General features: G+C 33.3%; 3 protein-coding genes across 3 annotated transcripts; all 3 read left to right on the forward strand.

Moving 5' to 3' along the window:
• Positions 1–2557: 2557 nt before the first annotated feature.
• LOC146913717 (F-box/kelch-repeat protein At3g23880-like) lies at positions 2558–4066 on the forward strand. Its single transcript, XM_085720414.1, has one exon. It carries the CDS (start codon positions 2618–2620, stop codon positions 3902–3904), a length of 1287 nt encoding a protein of 428 aa, XP_085576540.1. The 5' UTR covers positions 2558–2617; the 3' UTR covers positions 3905–4066.
• A 4744-nt stretch (positions 4067–8810) lies between these two features.
• On the forward strand, positions 8811–10733 carry LOC146913718 (uncharacterized). The gene is made up of 3 exons (XM_085720973.1): positions 8811–8913; positions 9547–10215; positions 10360–10733. Exons 1-3 carry the CDS (start codon positions 8811–8813, stop codon positions 10731–10733), a joined length of 1146 nt encoding a protein of 381 aa, XP_085577099.1.
• Positions 10734–15072: 4339 nt separating this feature from the next.
• Positions 15073–16629, forward strand: LOC146913719 (F-box/kelch-repeat protein At3g23880-like). The gene has a single exon (XM_085720415.1). It carries the CDS (start codon positions 15132–15134, stop codon positions 16416–16418), a length of 1287 nt encoding a protein of 428 aa, XP_085576541.1. The 5' UTR covers positions 15073–15131; the 3' UTR covers positions 16419–16629.
• Positions 16630–17059: the final 430 nt, after the last annotated feature.

Genomic DNA, 17059 nt, shown 5'->3' on the forward strand with positions numbered 1-17059 from the left:
TCTATTATCTACCGAAGTTGTTACTAGGTTGAGTCACGACCAGGTCGCTCTCTTTAAGACGTTTCGTGGCACTACCCAAAATTGTGCAAGGTAGACTATCAACCACGCCGCCTCCAGGATAAAACAAGCCCAGCTACAACTGTGCGGTTAACTACTGCACCGTAGGAAACCGTTCGAGAATTACACCTTCAAATATGGTACTAAGACCACTCTTTAATACTGAAACCACTTTAATATGGTATTATTACCATTCTATTATGGTGCTAAGACCACTCAAATATGGTGTTTCCACCATTCTAACCTTTAAGTTCTCCAAACTATCAATATGGTACTATGACCACTCAAATATGGTGTTAACACCATTTCTCCTCAAATAGAAAAATATTGTTATAATATTTATATAACGTTAAGATCATTGTTGATTCCGACGGGACATTATTATTCCGAATAGGGTCTATGATCTTAAAAGTACTCTTTATTCCGAAGGGACATATTTTACCGAAGGAACTATGTTTTTAAGACCATTCTTAATTAATCCAAAGGGACATTAAACCGAAAAGGGACTATGGTCTTAAGAACACTCTTAATTCCGAAGGGACAGAAAGGAGTAGAAAAAGGAGAAGGACTTGTTAAACAAGTCGAAGGAGGGAGAAGAGATGAAAGACTCGTCAACACAAGTCAAAAAAGGGAGAAGAGAGAAAGAGTTCCCGACAACTCAATGAAACTCTTTGGTGTGTGGAATGCACTGTGTGAGCTCTCTATTTATAGAGAAAATTCACAACTAATAAGTGAGAAACTTTAGGAACAAGTAATATGAGAAACTTTGGGAACAAGTAACATATTACTTTGCGATTAAGTAATTCACATATTAGATCTAGTACAAAAATATCTTAATTGAGTACTAAAATATATTAAATTTAGTACAAAAATATATTATATTATGTACCAAAATATTTTAGCAAAACTTGGGGACTAAGAAAGCACTTTCTAATAATGATTAAATTAATTATTTAATTTATCATTTCCAAATAATAAAATATATATCAATATATATTTTTTCTCTAGTGCTTATGTACCCCCATTAATTAGAGGTACACCCCCACTATATAAACACTACTAATGTGTGTGTTCCATCCGATGTGGGACTTCCACTTTTTTCAATTCACACAACACTAGTTCTACCCAACATGGGAATTTGTGTTTAGTCTTTTTACTCAATTTCGACACATGTTCCAACAATCCCCCACTTGAATTTAAAAAATGGTTTCATAAATAACGTCAAAAAACGTCTCCATAAGATTTGCTAGTAAACAAAGGTGTCGCCTACAACTTGAACCTTTGCATAGCGAGTAAAATTCTGATTAACAAGAGTTGCTTACAGCATTGAACTCGATGAAAGACTCGTCAACACAAGTCAAAAAAGGGAGAAGAGAGAAAGAGTTCCCGACAACTCAATGAAACTCTTTGGTGTGTGGAATGCACTGTGTGAGCTCTCTATTTATAGAGAAAATTCACAACTAATAAGTGAGAAACTTTGGGAACAAGTAATATGAGAAACTTTGGGAACAAGTAACATATTACTTTCCGATTAAGTAATTCACATATTAGATCTTGTACAAAAATATCTTAATTGAGTACTAAAATATATTAAATTTAGTACAAAAATATATTATATTATGTACCAAAATATTTTAGCAAAACTTGGGGACTAAGAAAGCACTTTCTAATAATGATTAAATTAATTATTTAATTTATCATTTCCAAATAATAAAATATATATCAATATATATTTTTTCTCTAGTGCTTATGTACCCCCATTAATTAGAGGTACACCCCCACTATATAAACACTACTAATGTGTGTGTTCCATCCGATGTGGGACTTCCACTTTTTTCAATTCACACAACACTAGTTCTACCCAACATGGGAATTTGTGTTTAGTCTTTTTACTCAATTTCCACACATGTTCCAACAGAAACTTAATAAGACTAATATAGTAAAAGTAAAATTATATCTCTTTCATTTTTTTTTCCACACATGTTCCAACAGAAACTTAATAAGACTAATATAGTAAAAGTAAAATTATATCTCTTTCATTTTTTTAAGAGGTATGAAATGCTCAAACAAATCATATATTATAGAATGGAGTGAGAAACAATTATACAAAAAGCTGTGAACTTTTTTAGTTAGTAATTAAATTTATGCTTCTGCAATGGATAAATAATTTTTAAAATAAATGTTAAATATGTTTTTATGAACAATAATTAAATATATTTTTAATCTATACAAGATACTTTTCTATCAATTGAGTAATTTTGGTGAAGATTTTTCATATCTATGTTTAGTCTCTAGCTAAAATCACGTTGCAGAAGACTAAAAATTGATGAATAAGTTTTAAGAAGAATGCAATGAATAATACATAAATAGCTTTAGAAACTTGAAACTTAAGAGGCTTATTTAGCAATTTAAGCAATTTAAGAGGCTTATTTAGCAATCATCTAAAATTCTTGGTTGGTTTCTCGAAATTCACTTATAGTTCATAGCCCAAAATGCATATATAAAAACTCTTCTTTTATTTTGAGGTTAGGGTTAGGGTTTCAATTCAATAGTGTCAACCATGAGGCAATCGTTGACTCTCTCCACAACATCATCACCATACCCTAAAAGAAAGAATCACCACAAAAATGTTGTGTCAACCTCCATAAGAAAACAAAACTCTTCTGTCCCCCTCGGCCTGTTTGCTCTCTTATCACTCGATTTGTTGTTAGAAATCTTGTACAGGCTCACTGTGAAGTCACTATTGATACTCAAGTGTGTCTGCAAGCCCTTGAATTCCATTATTTCCGATCCTAAATTCGCCAAAGATCACCTTCGATTGTCACAAACCAGCCATTACCACCTTGTCATATGTCCGATAAGGTACTTAGATGATGAGTTCTTTCTTTATGATTACCGACTTGCATCTGTTCAGAAACAGGATTCCTTCGATGGGATTACGACCACCTTCATGCTGGAGACAATGCTCAGATTCCCTATAAACCCTGAAGAAAGTGATGTTCTCATAATTAACTCTTGCAATGGCCTCATTTGTTTCAAAACGTCCTACGAGGATTCCAATAGTGATCTGGTTGTAGGTAATCCTTCTACTGGGAAATTCAAGATATTGCCACCTTTGGAAAATCTACCTCAGGGTAAATCTAAAACTGGTTACAGCATCGGGTATGATGGTTTTAGTGATACTTACAAAGTAGTTGCTGTTACTTGTTATCGATTTCATAAATCTGATTTATTTTGCAAAACTCAAGTCAGGATTTATAACTCAAATACAAATTTTTGGAAAAGGATCGCAGACTTCCCTTCTAAAATCATGAGTAAACCCGGTTGGTATGACGGGATATTTGTAAGTGGCACCATTAATTGGGTCATACCACGGGATCAAGATAATGACTCTTCATGGGTCATTCTTTCTCTTGATTTAGGAAATGAGTCTTATGAAGAGATTTTGCAACCCAATTTTGGTTTAGATGAACCTCTAGAGATCCTCAACTCTGGGATTTTTAAGGATTGCCTATGCCTCCTTGCTCACACCAACACGTTTTTGGATATTTGGGTTATGAAAGATTATGGAAATAAAGATTCTTGGAATAAATTTTTCAATGTCTCGTTCGAGGAACTTGATTATACTTGTTGTGTGTTTGTCAAACTGGTTTATATTTCTGAAGAGGATGGCCAAATGTTCTTGGAAATAGAAGAGGAATTACATATTTACAATTACAAGAATCGTACTGAAATAGAAGATGAAGAAATAGAAGATGAATTACAAATAGAGATTCCCCGGTTTTACGACCTCCCTTCTTCTAGGTTTACCTCTAATGTCTACGCTGAGAGTCTCATATCACCTTGACCTACATGCTTAGCTATCTTGGCTCTCTAAGATTCTTCTCAAGTGTTTTTGTTTGTTATGTCATTTATTTTTAAGTTGGTTTGTATCAGTTTTGGTGCTGACTTCTAGTTCCTTTGAAATTTATTGATCTTTTATTAATATATTTAAACTCAATTATCCACCCTTGGACGACTATCAGACACCTAGCTTGAAGTTTCATTTGGATGTTAACGTCGAAATCGCAACACAACTAAGGCTTTTTACGTTTCTTCATTATCATAATTATTTTCATTTTACCCTAGTAGTGTGATTTTAAAGTTTTCATTTATGACTTCTTCTGGCATTACTGCAATGAAAAGAATTTTTCTCAGGGTTGGATGTACAATGTCATTTGAAGTGTTGACCTTTATCATATTTTGAACTTCATAGTTTTGCTTTAAAAATTGCTCTTAGAGTTTAATGTGCTTATTTTTCTCAGTCTATCTCTTCCTTTAAAATCTAGTCTATATGGTATATGCTTCCTTTATGGCTACCTGGTTTTGTTGAAGTGAAATTAACCATTGTTGATGAATCATTAGTAGCATTGGTTTTGGGTGCACATCATTGCAAGTTACTCTTAGATATGGTTTATTAATAAGTCTTTTTTTTTTTTTGAGAGAATGGTTTATTAATAAGTCTTGCACTATTGTTTATATATGTTTAAGGAGAATATAATAGTTAGAATCAAAGTGAAAATTCTTAATTGCAAGAGTGGCTTTATGCTTCTTTGTTAGGAAAAATTTCTTTTATTCTTATTATAGCAACAAAGATTTTTTTCTTAATGACAAATGTTAGTATGTTAATTAGCTTTCTCCTTGCCAGGACGCTTTATGCTTCTTTGTTAGGAAAAATTTCTTTTATTCTTATTATAGCAACAAAGATTTTTTTTTTGAATGACAAATGTTAGTATGTTAATTAGCTTTCTCCTTGCCAGGACGCAATCGCAACCAAGATAGCAATTGTGTACGATACTCAATGAAAACCGTACAAAGTTTACCCCCATGTATGGTATTTTATTAAGAAAAAGGTTTAGGTTGGACTTGTATCGATAAAACATGAATTTAGCATTTTCTTAGGTAATATGCTTTAATTCTTTCTTAGCCTTTGGGTTTTGTTAAGAACATTTTGAACTCTATGAATTAATCCCTAGTTGCGATTTCGATAAACAATTTAGCGCACATCAAATATAAATTTCAGATTGAGTTAAGGATCCGGTGGAGGTGGTGGATGAGATTAAAGCTTTATCGTGTTGATGGGGGTTGAGTAAATTTAAAATAACGAGGATAAACCTATATGAGTGGCATTGGAATCCTTGTATGTGATGTTGTTATGTAGTTTAGGAAGGTTTGCTGCTGAGTTTTTCGATTCCTGTCCTGTGGCAGCTCTTTCTGTTGTATGTGCATTCTTTTTGTTACCTGAAGTAGTTACATTTTCATAACTCATTGATTCATTGTATGTTTCTTGGATTCCAAGTTTTTGATTGTTGTTTCCTTGGGTTCAGTGGTTTTCTTGGACAAGATTCTCCTTGTGTTTACATTTTTGAACAAGAATGCCTTTTCAGTAAAGTTCTTGTTGGAGACTTGAAATGGTTTGGATCTGTTTCATTGTATGTTGCCTTAGAGTTTCATGTGCTCATTTTTCTGATTCCCTTCCTTTGAAATCTAGTGACCTCAAACAAAACATAAGTTGTCATAAAGACGGAGCAAGGTGAAAATAATAGTGTCTGGTAGCATGGGAAGTAATTATGTTGTCTTAGAGTTTCCTAGTGCTCATTTCTCAATTTCGAGGCTTCCAGAGCTTAGTTTTGCAGAGCGGCTTGATGCTGCTTCGATAGGGATTGCTTCTTTTTCTTATTTTTATCTTTTACCGGAACATTGGTAAATAAAGATTTATTTTATTCTTATACAGCAACAAAGATTGCAATTGCGCAAGACACTTGATGCAAACCTCGCGTAGTTTACTACTCCATGTATGACATTTGATTATAAAACTTGAATTTGGCATTTGCTTAGGTAAAATGCTTGATTAGCATTTGGATTTTGTAAACAAAACTTTGAACTCTATGAATTAATCGCTAGTTTCGATTCAGATAGACCATTTAGCGTGCAACTACTATAAATTTCCGATGGAGTTAAGGATCCGGTGGTACAAATAAAATATAAGGAAATTGATACGCCTGACTATAATCATGCTCATGGTATGAGATGTATAACTATTTTGTACACTCTGAGAAAATGTAGGGACTCTTATGGTCCAACAGTGATTTCACTTTCCCTTCTCCAAGTAAGATTTTGCAATTTCTCTAACACAACACCATCTAAAATAAGTAACCACTTTTCTCCCTTGTTTAGTGTCGTCTCACTTTCACCTGTTTATAGGCTAAAAAATATTTAAAGAGTGTTAAACTATATCGTATATAGGGTTAAATATGATTTTAATATCTATAAAAATATTCAAGTTTTGTAGTAGTGCCAGGCTGCATTTCTACATGCCTCAAAAACTTACCTATAGTAACACAAAGTATAACCTCACTTTATTGGAGGATAAAATACTACATTATAGTCCACAAGGCCTGACTCAACTAACAAAAATGTCTAAATAGTTAGGCAGGTGTTTATCGGTGTTTTTGGTAAACAATATAGGATGATTTTGATTTTTACCATAATATCATTTTCTATTTTCCTTTTTTTTCTTCCAATTTCTTACTTTGCTCCAACATAACTTTGAAAATGTTCTTTTGATTTATTAAGTGCTAGGAAAAGAGTTTTTAAACACGAATTTATAATAATTCATCTGTGGATGTTACTTGCTAAGAATAGGACTAGTTTTACAGTCAAAAATCAAATATTGAATCGCAATGCTAGCTGATAAACCTAAAAGTGCACGTCTTTATTTGCATAATAAAATGATATCGATCTCACAGTAACTTCTGAGTAGAAACTGTATTTTTCTAAGTTGTTGATGTTTGAAGCTTTGATGATTTTGAGGGTCAAAATTTTTCTTCCAAACACTTCTTCATCCCTTTCATCAAGAGGTTCTAGATTTAGCTTTTGCCTTTGTGAAGGATTAAATAACCTTTTTTAATGTGTTAACGATTTAACTTTCTTGATTGATGTATGAAATTGAAAAACTACCAGGACCATCAAGTTTCTTAGGCTTTTAATTCTTCGTTTTCTCATTAACAACCTTTGTTGAAGTCTTTGTCTTGCTGTATTCGAGTTCTTCCTTTTTTTAATCTTTCTCTCTCCACTAGATTCTTCTAATGGATATTTCATAGAAAAATTGCCACTTATAAATTTGATTCAATTTAAAACATTATGCTTCTAATGCTTTACCATGTGGAAATATGTTGTATAAGTGACAAAAGTTATTCTCCCGAGAAGTAATTTTGGTAGATTAGTTTAACTTCTTAGAAGAAAAAAAATCAAAAAGTTTAAAAACTAAAGGAAATGAAATGTATTGAAAGAGATGAGATTTGGAATTATAGTTATCTAATCTTTGTTAATTGAAAATTAAAAATATATGGATAAATAAAAATTGAAGGCTTAAATGCACTTTTATTTCCCCTATTTTATGTTAGCAGAAATTTTAGTCCCTCATTTCCAAAAAAAATTGGTCCACCCTCATTAATGACGTAACGCTTGATTGACAAGTCTTCGTTGGAATAAATGATGTTACTATTATGATCATTTATTCCAACTAAGACATTTGAGTCAATCATCATGTCATCATTAATGAAAGTGGTACTCCCTCCGTTTCAAAATACATGTCCAATTTTTGCAATGTGCACTATTCCCTTGACTTACTTTGATCATACTTTTTAACTAATGTATAAATACAAATGTTAGCATGTAAGATGTTGTTTGATTTGTCTCGACAAACATTTTCAAAATATTAAATTTTTATAATTTTTTACTTTAGATAATTAAATATATTAACGGTCAAAATTGTGCATTGGCATATGTGAAATGATTGACTTGGACATGTATTTTGAAACGGAGGGAGTACATCACTAAGGGAAGAAATTAAAGGATTGATAGGGTTATTAATTTAGCCTAACTTTAAAGATTTGTTCTATCGTAAAAAGACGTATTTTGAATTTGTAGGTTCGAAGTTCGAACCATTGTCTTTCGAGAGGTAAAAGTAATTTCTTTTTAAATGAAAATATAGACTGTAAAAAGATAAATGCTAGCAACACACATTCTAACACACACTTTTCAACACATTCTCTTTGATTGGTTAAAATTTAAATGGGACCCATCAAAGTTATAAGGGACCTACATGATTTTTTGGGACTCATGTGAATTTAACCAATCAAAGAGAGTGTTGAAAAGTGTGTGTTAGAATATAAGTTGCTAGCATTCCTCATGTAAAAAATTGAGCATTGATAGGTTGAAATATATAGCTGGCAACCCACCCTTATACACCCCCCAAATGGTAGGGTAATTTTGATATTTCAACACTTAATTGAGGGCAATTTTGTCAAAGCACATATAAACCTTATAAAAAAAATAAAAAAAAGGCCCAAATAAAATCAGCACGTTTTCTCTTCATCTCCCCTCATCGTCCCTCTCTCCTCCACCATCACTGTTGTCGTCCGCCGCTCCCTCACCCTTCTCTCCGCTGTCTCATCACCTCCATGTGGCATACAAACCTCCTCCCACTCTTATGTGGCACTTTTTTTTTTGTCTCATCTAAATAAAAAAAGAACAAAAGGTCAGTTTCTCTTCCTCATTTTTTGCCTACTACCTCCACCGTTAATCCACCTTGTCTCCGCCGACCTTGATACCAGATCTCACACCTTTTCTCTCTCTCTCTCTCTCTCTCTCTCTCTCTCTCTCCCCTTCTCTCTTCGGCGACGGAATCAAGGTCACCGGAAAGATCAAAGATGGCGGCGGTTTATAGGATTAAGGGAACAAGGAAGTTACCAAGTAGCAAGAACGGGAATAAATTGGCCACTAGAAAGATCAAAGATGGTGGCAGTTTATATGGTGATCGGAAACAGAGAGAAAATGGGCAGAGGAAAGAGAGGATGAGAGATAAATAGTGTTGTTTTGTCATTTTGTCTTTTCTCCTTTTTTACATTTCATTTTATTTTTAGTTTTTTATTGTATTTTTGCCACATAAGCATGTGTATAAAGGTAGGATGGAAAATAGGAGTGTCAACCTAACATAACTCTAAAAAATTATAGGTTATTTGGTCATTTCACAAAAATTAAGACATGTAATTACTTTTGAGTGAGAAAGAGAGATTATAAGTCATTTTACAAAATTATATTTCATTAAAATAAAATAAAGAATTGAAAGAAGAGAGATGCATTGTTTGATTTCATGTCCGTTTTATCAAACTCACATAAGCTCCTTACTTCTGGCAAACCTAAAGTTTATCACATACATTCCTCTATTTGGGCTGGCATGAAGTAAATGGTTAATATTGTTAACATGCATTTCACTTGGACAATTGGAAATGGAGTTAAAGTGTCTTTTTGGAAGGATAGATGGTTATAGAGAGACCGATAATGGATATTTGGCAGATTCCTGCAGATTTACATCATTGTTTAGATATGACAGTCTCTAACTACATCATGGCTCTTGGAATCTAACCTCTTATTTCAGAATCAAAGATAGTGCTCTCACTGATAAGATATTCCATATCACTCTTCTTATTGACCCCACCGAGGATAGGCTTATTTGGACCGCTTCCACTGATGGTGCCCTGTCCAATAAGCTTGCCTACTCATCTATGGTCAGCCATGGTACTAAGGTTCATTGGGACAAGCTCATTTGGAACTCCTACGTTCCTCCTACTAGAGCTTTCATAAGTTGGAGGCTCCTTCATGATAGGCTCCCCACTGATGAAAATTTGAGGAAAAGAGGTTGTTATATAGTGTCCATATGTTGCTTTTGCAGGAAACAATCTGAGTCCTCCAATCATATTTTCCTCCATTGTCCGGTTACAGCTCAGCTTTGGGATTGGCTTAGCAAGGGTAGTGGTCAACATATGGATCTCACTTCTGGTCTCTCTCTTGTTCTGAGTAGTGTCGGAGTTGGTGGCAAATTGGCGCATCAGATTGTTAATTCTTCTATTCTTCATACCATATGGTGTATTTGGCTTGAAAGAAATAACAGATATTTCAATGACAAGCAGTCCACCATAAGCACTATGCTCAATATCATTCAGTCAGAGGTTAAACTTAGTTTTCATCTTGCTCTTACTCATGGTGCCGCTGTTATGGCTGATCTTAGATTGTCTCAACTGTTTGGTATTCCTTTGAATTCTCAGGTGCCTCCCTGTCTGTCATTGGTTCCCGTCTGAAGTGGGATGTATTAAATTTAATTGTGATGGTTCTGCTTTTGGGACCCCCCTTGCGGGTCCATTGGTTTTGTTTTAAGAGATTACAAGTCTACTTTCTTAGGCGCTTTGGTTCATAACATAGGCTATGCCTCTCCCCTTAGGGCAGAATTCAATGCTTGTATGCTAGCCATTGAAAAAGCCTTGGAGTTACACTTTACCGACATTTGGCTTGAAACTGATTCTACCATAGTGGTTAAAGCTTTTCACTCCATTGAAGGTATCCCTTGGCGTTTACAGGTCAGATGGGCAAATTGCTTGCGGTTTTGTAAGGGAATCCGTAGTAGATGCTCCCATGTTCATAGATCGGGGAATCTGGTGGCAGATGCTCTTGCTAAGAATGGTCAGGGGCTTGCTACACACTCTCTGCAGTGGTGGGACGCACCCCCCTCTTTTGTTTTACCTTTTATGTTTAGAGACAACATAGATTTATCTGTTAATAGTCCTTCTATGAACTGATTGTACACAGGTTGCAGGCCTTTTTCTGCTCTTTTATAGCATTCTCTATTTGATCCAAAAAAAAAAACTCACATAAGCTCCAACTTAGCTGCTTCGATAAATCACACCATCATCAAATAGATGAAATAGCAAACAAATATAGAATAATAAATAATTCATGAAGTTATTATGCTAAATTTGGTGTTTGGATTAAATTGTTATGTTGTTGTGAAATGTGTCATAATCATGGAAGTTGTTGTTTAATTGTGGATTGGGTTTAATGATTTGAATTGGTAAAGTGTTGTTGCAATGAAATGAAGAGAATTATGTTGTTGTTGTGTTGTTGTTGATGAATTGAAGATGTGAGGAAGTTGTTGTTGTGGCTGCATACTTAAGAGTAAAATGAACATTCTAAAAATTTAAGTAGACATTTTTCATGTTCTATCGATTAAAATTGATTGACAATGTTTTTTTCTTAAATGACTAAAAACCAAGAACATATTTTACAGGACTAATTTTTTTTTTATATATTTATAGGGACCAAATTTCAGTTTTAGATCATAATAGATAATTGAAATCTTACTAGTAAAGGAGAATCAATGTCCTTGAAATGACCATGAGCCCCCTTAACATCAACAGGATTAAGGGATGCAGCCACAACCTTGATCAGCACTTGATCTTAGGATCAAACTTTAGAACATCTTCTATGTTACCATATTGAGAGTAAACCCAAGTTCTAGTGTGAGATGGAATAATAAGTGTGCTTGTCATGATCACTTTCCTATCAAGAGTTTTAATAGAAAAAAAGATAAAAGAGTAATTAGAGGAAATATAGATAGGACGGGACTTTGAAAGTTGAACTTTGTCTTGTTGATTCTTTTGTGATGATGCCGGTCAATTTTCGCTATTATTTATAGGTAGGATAGTGTGTGTGTCTATATATATATATATATATATATATATATATATATATATATATATATATATATATATATTGGATTATCATGATATTGTACGAAGTTTCCTCTGCCGCTTAGCAATGATTCTTCATCGAGAAACTTGTGGGTTACACAAGATGAATTCTTCCTTTCCAATCGAATTTCGTCAATATACATGAGTCAGGAATCAAGCCCCTGACCACATGCTTACGGGGAGATGGGATGAGTAATATGTTACGATGCAGGAATCATTATAACCCATGTTCATTTCACAATAATAAGACTTCATTATTCCTTTTTTTGTACTTTTGGCGAAATTCATTCAAGCATGCATGATAAGATGATTTAGGGGCTAAGTTCATGAAGTGACCTTGTTATTTTTTTTTCTAGCAAACTTGAATCGACAGTATCATTTTAAACAATGGAAATGAGGGGATAAGAGGAACATTCAATTTTGTGGTATGCATATTTCCTCAATTTTGTTCTCTCGAGTACAATGTACTTCGTACGTTTGATTTACATATTTATAAAAAGAAGTTGTTATCAAATAATTATTAATCTCATTTTCTAAGGTCGTATATTAATCATATTATTTTATACGTACTCTCTAATTAATACTATGTTCGTCATTCTCAATTCAATATATATTCTATGATGAATTAGTACAATGAAACTGTTGTTTTTGGATTTCCAAACTGTTGTATTTGGATTTCCAAATTCTATTATCTACCGAAGTTGTTACTAGGTTGAGTCACGACCAGGTCGCTCTCTTTAAGACGTTTCGTGGCACTACCCAAAATTGTGCAAGGTAGACTATCAACCACGCCGCCTCCAGGATAAAACAAGCCCAGCTACAACTGTGCGGTTAACTACTACACCGTAGGAAACCGTTCGAGAATTACACCTTCAAATATGGTACTAAGACCACTCTTTAATACTGAAACCACTTTAATATGGTATTATTACCATTCTATTATGGTGCTAAGACCACTCAAATATGGTGTTTCCACCATTCTAACCTTTAAGTTCTCCAAACTATCAATATGGTACTATGACCACTCAAATATGGTGTTAACACCATTTCTCCTCAAATAGAAAAATATTGTTATAATATTTATATAACGTTAAGATCATTGTTGATTCCGACGGGACATTATTCTATCAATATGGTACTATGACCACTCAAATATGGTGTTAACACCATTTCTCCTCAAATAGAAAAATATTGTTATAATATTTATATAACGTTAAGATCATTGTTGATTCCGACGGGACATTATTATTCCGAATAGGGTCTATGATCTTAAAAGTACTCTTTATTCCGAAGGGACATATTTTACCGAAGGGACTATGTTTTTAAGACCATTCTTAATTAATCCAAAGGGACATTAAACCGAAAAGGGACTATGGTCTTAAGAACACTCTTAATTCCGAAGGGACAGAAAGGAGTAGAAAAAGGAGAAGGACTTGTTAAACAAGTCGAAGGAGGGAGAAGAGATGAAAGACTCGTCAACACAAGTCAAAAAAGGGAGAAGAGAGAAAGAGTTCCCGACAACTCAATGAAACTCTTTGGTGTGTGGAATGCACTGTGTGAGCTCTCTATTTATAGAGAAAATTCACAACTAATAAGTGAGAAACTTTAGGAACAAGTAATATGAGAAACTTTGGGAACAAGTAACATATTACTTTGCGATTAAGTAATTCACATATTAGATCTAGTACAAAAATATCTTAATTGAGTACTAAAATATATTAAATTTAGTACAAAAATATATTATATTATGTACCAAAATATTTTAGCAAAACTTGGGGACTAAGAAAGCACTTTCTAATAATGATTAAATTAATTATTTAATTTATCATTTCCAAATAATAAAATATATATCAATATATATTTTTTCTCTAGTGCTTATGTACCCCCATTAATTAGAGGTACACCCCCACTATATAAACACTACTAATGTGTGTGTTCCATCCGATGTGGGACTTCCACTTTTTTCAATTCACACAACACTAGTTCTACCCAACATGGGAATTTGTGTTTAGTCTTTTTACTCAATTTCGACACATGTTCCAACAATCCCCCACTTGAATTTAAAAAATGGTTTCATAAATAACGTCAAAAAACGTCTCCATAAGATTTGCTAGTAAACAAAGGTGTCGCCTACAACTTGAACCTTTGCATAGCGAGTAAAATTCGGATTAACAAGAGTTGCTTACAGCATTGAACTCGATGAAAGACTCGTCAACACAAGTCAAAAAAGGGAGAAGAGAGAAAGAGTTCCCGACAACTCAATGAAACTCTTTGGTGTGTGGAATGCACTGTGTGAGCTCTCTATTTATAGAGAAAATTCACAACTAATAAGTGAGAAACTTTGGGAACAAGTAATATGAGAAACTTTGGGAACAAGTAACATATTACTTTCCGATTAAGTAATTCACATATTAGATCTTGTACAAAAATATCTTAATTGAGTACTAAAATATATTAAATTTAGTACAAAAATATATTATATTATGTACCAAAATATTTTAGCAAAACTTGGGGACTAAGAAAGCACTTTCTAATAATGATTAAATTAATTATTTAATTTATCATTTCCAAATTATTTAATTTATCATTTCCAAATAATAAAATATATATCAATATATATTTTTTCTCTAGTGCTTATGTACCCCCATTAATTAGAGGTACACCCCCACTATATAAACACTACTAATGTGTGTGTTCCATCCGATGTGGGACTTCCACTTTTTTCAATTCACACAACACTAGTTCTACCCAACATGGGAATTTATGTTTAGTCTTTTTACTCAATTTCCACACATGTTCCAACAGAAACTTAATAAGACTAATATAGTAAAAGTAAAATTATATCTCTTTCATTTTTTTTTCCACACATGTTCCAACAGAAACTTAATAAGACTAATATAGTAAAAGTAAAATTATATCTCTTTCATTTTTTTAAGAGGTATGAAATGCTCAAACAAATCATATATTATAGAATGGAGTGAGAAACAATTATACAAAAAGCTGTGAACTTTTTTAGTTAGTAATTAAATTTATGCTTCTGCAATGGATAAATAATTTTTAAAATAAATGTTAAATATGTTTTTATGAACAATAATTAAATATATTTTTAATCTATACAAGATACTTTTCTATCAATTGAGTAATTTTGGTGAAGATTTTTCATATCTATGTTTAGTCTCTAGCTAAAATCACGTTGCAGAAGACTAAAAATTGATGAATAAGTTTTAAGAAGAATGCAATGAATAATACATAAATAGCTTTAGAAACTTGAAACTTAAGAGGCTTATTTAGCAATTTAAGCAATTTAAGAGGCTTATTTAGCAATCATCTAAAATTCTTGGTTGGTTTCTCGAAATTCACTTATAGTTCATAGCCCAAAATGCATATATAAAAACTCTTCTTTTATTTTGAGGTTAGGGTTAGGGTTTCAATTCAATAGTGTCAACCATGAGGCAATCGTTGACTCTCTCCACAACATCATCACCATACCCTAAAAGAAAGAATCACCACAAAAATGTTGTGTCAACCTCCATAAGAAAACAAAACTCTTCTGTCCCCCTCGGCCTGTTTGCTCTCTTATCACTCGATTTGTTGTTAGAAATCTTGTACAGGCTCACTGTGAAGTCACTATTGATACTCAAGTGTGTCTGCAAGCCCTTGAATTCCATTATTTCCGATCCTAAATTCGCCAAAGATCACCTTCGATTGTCACAAACCAGCCATTACCACCTTGTCATATGTCCGATAAGGTACTTAGATGATGAGTTCTTTCTTTATGATTACCGACTTGCATCTGTTCAGAAACAGGATTCCTTCGATGGGATTACGACCACCTTCATGCTGGAGACAATGCTCAGATTCCCTATAAACCCTGAAGAAAGTGATGTTCTCATAATTAACTCTTGCAATGGCCTCATTTGTTTCAAAACGTCCTACGAGGATTCCAATAGTGATCTGGTTGTAGGTAATCCTTCTACTGGGAAATTCAAGATATTGCCACCTTTGGAAAATCTACCTCAGGGTAAATCTAAAACTGGTTACAGCATCGGGTATGATGGTTTTAGTGATACTTACAAAGTAGTTGCTGTTACTTGTTATCGATTTCATAAATCTGATTTATTTTGCAAAACTCAAGTCAGGATTTATAACTCAAATACAAATTTTTGGAAAAGGATCGCAGACTTCCCTTCTAAAATCATGAGTAAACCCGGTTGGTATGACGGGATATTTGTAAGTGGCACCATTAATTGGGTCATACCACGGGATCAAGATAATGACTCTTCATGGGTCATTCTTTCTCTTGATTTAGGAAATGAGTCTTATGAAGAGATTTTGCAACCCAATTTTGGTTTAGATGAACCTCTAGAGATCCTCAACTCTGGGATTTTTAAGGATTGCCTATGCCTCCTTGCTCACACCAACACGTTTTTGGATATTTGGGTTATGAAAGATTATGGAAATAAAGATTCTTGGAATAAATTTTTCAATGTCTCGTTCGAGGAACTTGATTATACTTGTTGTGTGTTTGTCAAACTGGTTTATATTTCTGAAGAGGATGGCCAAATGTTCTTGGAAATAGAAGAGGAATTACATATTTACAATTACAAGAATCGTACTGAAATAGAAGATGAAGAAATAGAAGATGAATTACAAATAGAGATTCCCCGGTTTTACGACCTCCCTTCTTCTAGGTTTACCTCTAATGTCTACGCTGAGAGTCTCATATCACCTTGACCTACATGCTTAGCTATCTTGGCTCTCTAAGATTCTTCTCAAGTGTTTTTGTTTGTTATGTCATTTATTTTTATGTTGGTTTGTATCAGTTTTTGTTCTGACTTTCTAGTTCCTTTGAAATTTATTGATCTTTTATTAATATATTTAAACTCAATTATCCACACTTGTACGGCTATGAGACACCTAGCTTGCAGTTTCATTTGGATGTTAACCTCGAAATCGCAACACAACTAAGGCTTTTTACGTTTCTTCATTATCATAATTATTTTCATTTTACCCTAGTAGTGTGATTTTAAAGTTTTCATTTATGACTTCTTCTGGCATTACTGCAATGAAAAGAATTTTTCTTAGGGTTGGATGTACAATGCCATTTGAAGTGTTGACCTTTATCATATTTTGAACTTCATAGTTTTGCTTTATATTCGTCAACTATTTTCAAGGTCTTACCGATTCGTTCTTACTCAAAATACTGCTTTCATTTATGTATTATCAATGTAAGAATACCAACTAACAATAAAAGACAGTCATCAGTCAGTGTAAGAATGTAAATGCTTTGCTATGGTTGCTATTGAAGATTCTCCTCATGTGTTTTCGTCGGTTATATTATTTATTTTATGTTGGTTCTAGTTTTTGGTCCCGAA

The sequence above is a fragment of the Medicago sativa genome, chromosome 6 (genome assembly GCF_051527215.1).
Source record: "Medicago sativa cultivar Bolivia chromosome 6, Bolivia_mono, whole genome shotgun sequence".
In the NCBI taxonomy this organism is placed as follows: Eukaryota; Viridiplantae; Streptophyta; class Magnoliopsida; order Fabales; family Fabaceae; genus Medicago; species Medicago sativa.

What these genes read in the sequence shown, in the direction of transcription:
- LOC146913717 (XM_085720414.1), top strand. Translation starts at nt 2,618, where the DNA reads ATGAGGCAATCGTTGACTCTCTCCACAACATCATCACCATACCCTAAA.
- LOC146913718 (XM_085720973.1), top strand. Translation starts at nt 8,811, where the DNA reads ATGGCGGCGGTTTATAGGATTAAGGGAACAAGGAAGTTACCAAGTAGC. An exon ending in AGATGGTGGCAGTTTATATG is followed by an intron (nt 8,914 to 9,546) that starts GTGATCGGAAAC and finishes TCAGAATCAAAG; the next exon opens with ATAGTGCTCTCACTGATAAG. An exon ending in GAATTCTCAGGTGCCTCCCT is followed by an intron (nt 10,216 to 10,359) that starts GTCTGTCATTGG and finishes TTCATAACATAG; the next exon opens with GCTATGCCTCTCCCCTTAGG.
- LOC146913719 (XM_085720415.1), top strand. Translation starts at nt 15,132, where the DNA reads ATGAGGCAATCGTTGACTCTCTCCACAACATCATCACCATACCCTAAA.